Source organism: Watersipora subatra, chromosome 2, assembly GCF_963576615.1.
Source record: "Watersipora subatra chromosome 2, tzWatSuba1.1, whole genome shotgun sequence".
Classification (NCBI taxonomy): Eukaryota; Metazoa; Bryozoa; class Gymnolaemata; order Cheilostomatida; family Watersiporidae; genus Watersipora; species Watersipora subatra.
Window position 1 is genome coordinate 52,376,081 of NC_088709.1, and position 4,737 is coordinate 52,380,817.

Genomic DNA, 4,737 nt, shown 5'->3' on the forward strand with positions numbered 1-4,737 from the left:
TAATTCATATGTATTTATATATATTTACATGTACATGTATACATATATAATATTCATGTATATATAATATTAATGTATATGTATTTGAATTATGCACATGAGAAAGTTTTTATGGTATCTTCAAGTTGTAAAAGGGAGAAAAATACGCATGTCATACAGCCAATCAGTGTAATTACTTAACAGTATAAACTTGGCTGAGGAATTCTAAGATTTCTAGCGTAATGTGATGACATCACTCACTCAGTAGTTCTCAGTGAAGTTACACAGTAGTTACAGTGAGTTACACAGAGTCCCTTCATTCTGAGCTATTATTATTAACTATTATTGACTGTTATCATTCTTCGATCATGAGCATCGCGGATTGTCCACCACAGACTGGCAGCGGGATAGGCGGGCTTCGTTTATCATCATCCAGCTCGCTGGCCGAGCTGGATAACACCTCTTATGGTTTCGGTAAGCAATGTATAAATACATGTTCATCTTCACTGAAGGAATATTGTAAGTTTATAATCTGTCTATAAAAAAGATGTAATGTTTCTCTTCCTTGAAGCAATATAAGTTTATAATCTGACTATAAAAAGATGTGAAACTCATAAACTATTGTGAAAATAAATACATTAGAATCGATGTTTAGCTAGTTACTACTTAGCGACTGCTGAAAGGAATAAGGACCTCATCTAAACTGATATATTGTTAAAGTGAGAGACAGTAGAGCAGTGAGCTGTAGAAAAGCGATTTATGTGTCTTTTAAAAACAAAGAGTCTAGTATCAGGCGCTTCAGTTCAAAAAATTGTGTTGGAATCAAACCAAAGCAGATGGCGCATGAGAAGTTGTCATACCCATTAATTTCCTTTCATCATTCAAACTGTAGTTTGTGGAATGAATCAACAAACATGAAAATGAGAGACTATTTAGTCACGTTTTGACATATGAGCAAAAGATCTGACTGTTATGTCTATATCCTTTCTCACCAATTTTTTGTTTGTCTAAGACATGTCTGTAAAATAAAACATAACATTTAATATATATTATAAAAATGCTTAAGAATGCTTGCTTTTGACTCATATTTGATTACTTTATTCTAGTCCATACTACCTCCTTTGTTAGGTTGATATGAAATATTTTAAACTGATATCAGCTGCTTCAATCAACTTAGTAAATCAGTCAAAAGACTGCAACAAATTTAATTATAAAATGTAGTGACATTTATTCGAAAGAGTAGCCTCAGGACCTACGTAATAATAAGTCATGAAAGGTCATGATGTCGTTATTCTTATTAAAAACTCGCTATAGCTAGGCCAGTACACTCAACTAAAAGATTTCCTTAATATAAGACTTGATAAATTCATTAACTATTTGCAAGTGTCTTTCTCCACAAATTCAATCAGTGAAAAAGTGAACATCTCATGGTGACACAACTATTAACATTCCGCTCCAACCAAACTTTTATGAACTGTCATAACTTTCACTATTGAGTCAGAGTGTTATGAAACTCGATAAGTAACTTTGTTACAAATAGAACTCGATCTAAGACGTTTAAACTGAAATTGTATTATTTCATTTTAGAACTCCCTGAATTCTTTGCTCAAGAAGAGGGCAGCTCTTCCTCCTCCGGACAATCTGCGCCAGCAATTACTTGGCCACTGCCTGCTGCCCTTCAATTTATGCTAGATGCTGGTCATCTAGCTACTTTGAGGGCAGCAGAGCCAAAAAATTTAACGTGGCCAGTGATGGAGGAAGAGCTGCCTGATTCGACATCTACTCCTTCATCTCAACCTCTTCCAATGCAATCAGCACCCTATCCACCTTCACACTCCAAATCTTCACCTCAATTTCATTCATCAACACCCCGATCAGTACAAAAGAAACCATCACCCCATCTACCTTCACCATCGAAATCATCACCTGCATCTCCATCATCAACATACTCAAAAGCACCACTCCTCCCATCATCGCCACCATCTCCAGCCCAAACTGGAACAGTAACAAAGATTTTAATTGGTTGCGCCGCGGTAGGAGTGGCAGTGGCAGCCTTCAAGCTGTACAAGTAAGTTCTTATGCTAAACAACCTATATCATTATAGTACATGTTCTATTGCTGACTAAAGCCTGGTTCCTATATCGATTGCGAGACTCCGGCGGTAACAGGCCCGCTGGCATATGTTCACATAAAGCCACATCGTTATTAATATCGTAAACATAATTTTGTGATCAAATAAAATTTTCGCTCCCCCATGCCGTTCCTATAATGGTGACCTTTACCCGTACAGTGCATTCGGGAAGGCTTTGCCTGCGGTTTTTGCGAAATTTGAGCAGTGCGAAACTATTGCGATGCTGCCGGCAACTACTGGCGGTCCTTGGTGGTACTTGGCGTAGGTTCCCATTTCACCGCTAATAACCAGCTGTGCTGTCGCCGGTGTTGTGCGACGTATATGGGAACCAGCCTTTAAGAATTTAACTAATATCTACATGTTACCAAATATAATTCTTTGACTTGTAGGCACTGGTGCCAATGAAACCACCACTTCATTGCCACCAGAGGATGCTGCCATTGCCACTTCTTTCCATCCACCAACTCACCTACTATCGCCACAAAAACTGTCACAACCACCACCTCTACTATCCCAATCACCATCATCTTTCGCTTCACCACCTCTAACACCACCACTGTCGCAACCACCACAAACACCGCCACAATCACCAAATCATCTTCACCACAACTTCATATTTACCCCATTCACTTCATCGCCACCATCACAATTGCCCCTCTACTACCATCACTATCGCCTCACCATTAATAATCATCAACACTACACATGTCGACTCACCACCTCTACCGCCTAGCCCGCCACCCGCTGCCAGTCAACTTCCAACCCACTTTTACTCAAATAAAGCCCATCTCTTCTAATCCACTCTTCACCACAACACCACCAACCACCACAACACTATATCTCAGCCAATGTTGAAGTGAGTATTGATTGTCATTATGATGGATGTAACTTTGTTAGAGGATTCTTGACAAGTCATGGCAGTTGAGTACTGACAGTTTAAAGTTTGCTAATATTTGATATTTAGTTTCTACTCAGTAAATGTCTGGCGTTGCACGGGTAAACAAAGTAACTAACTAACAAATTTGACTAACTTAATACGTAACATAAGTTAGCTCAATATTGGTTCTATTACACACAGCATAGGTAAAAAGATGCAAAGATTTGGAAGCATGATTCGCTGACATATGATATGATGACTTTCTATTGACTTTTGACAGTCCAAACCTTATAAATCAATAGAGGGTAAAAGGCGTGTCATTTGGCAAGCTATCTTTGGTCTTTTTATCAACTGTTGTCACTGATTTACACAAGAATAACAGTTTATACTGTTTATGCTATGAATAGTATTACTGTATAACATCTGCTTATCGAATTCAAGGATAGAAAAATAGTTATAATTTTCTGAATGCTGCATCTCTTTTATTATTTTCTATCTGAGAGTAGTTGAAGGTGATGTTATATATATATATATATATATATATATATATATATATATATAATATATAAATATATTATAATTACTATAAATTCCACTGTCATACAGCCCACGACCAAAGAGATGTTGGAAAAAAGAAAGGGTACTGACGGTTGAGAAATGCAATATTAGCAGTCAAATGGCACTGCAGCGCAATAGAATAACTGCAATGGTAGTTGTAATATACTGGGTGTGGGTGTTATTATATGTTTATATCTCTCCCCCTGCAATAGGAGAAATGCAATATTGGCCAATATTAAAAGTAAAATGCACTGATATTATTAGAATAGCCAATATTGTTAATATAGTAATAATATAAAACCAATGCACAATTTTGTTTACATTTCAAAATGTCATAGCTAGCATTATCAAGAAATTGTGATGTTTATATAGATTTTTAGAAAAGCTGTACTACGTAGTCATTGTTCTGTAGTCATCCAAACTTATAATAAAATATTGTAATGATTTCATAAGAATTGTTAGAAGGAAATATCATCGTCATTTCCTTTACTTACACTGCATTGGATATCAAAGTACTCAAAAGTGTCTAAAATGTCAGTTATTTTGAAATCAGCAAATTGTCGAATTGCCGAAACCTTCGGCAATTTGACAATGATATATAGACTGGTGAAATGTGCACGTTATTTTTTTATGAAATGCGCGCGACTTAATCATTTTATTCTCTGTTGCTTGGCGTTTCAAGTTCCGGTCCTAACTTTGATAAAAGTAAGGCTTTTATGGCCTTACTTTTATCAAAGTACGGCCATAAATAATACTAAGTAACGATTTTTGGCCAATAAATCTGTCTATTTGTGTATAATTCATTCAGATGGGTACCTTTTAAGATACTGTCGACACTTTTCAAAGACTTGGTAATATATTTGAATTGGTTTATATGTGTTTTTTATCGTTATTATACTTTAACGACTCTGCTAAACGATGGTTAAAATTTTTCATGAGTTTTCAAAACGAGGGTTTGCGACGTCGTTGTTGAAAATTTTCGTAAGTTGTGTGCACATGCATTTATCATGTGAATAATTTATCATAATAATCACATCATTTATCACATCATTACACATGCACATAACGGCAGCCTCGTAATACTCAATGACCGGAATGAAACTCTTATTTAAAGTGGACGAAGGTTTGGAGCTCCCGTCGAATTGGAGAAAGTTGGGGGGCTTTTTGTATGTATATACCTCTTTTTCGCGGG

The 4,737-nt window shown here is 36.3% G+C and overlaps 1 protein-coding gene across 1 annotated transcript; it reads left to right on the forward strand.

The window, feature by feature from the left end:
- The first annotated feature begins 347 nt into the window (after positions 1-347).
- On the forward strand, positions 348-2,051 carry LOC137388319 (uncharacterized). Its single transcript, XM_068074804.1, has 2 exons — positions 348-453; positions 1,567-2,051. Exons 1-2 carry the CDS (start codon positions 348-350, stop codon positions 2,049-2,051), a joined length of 591 nt encoding a protein of 196 aa, XP_067930905.1.
- Positions 2,052-4,737: the final 2,686 nt, after the last annotated feature.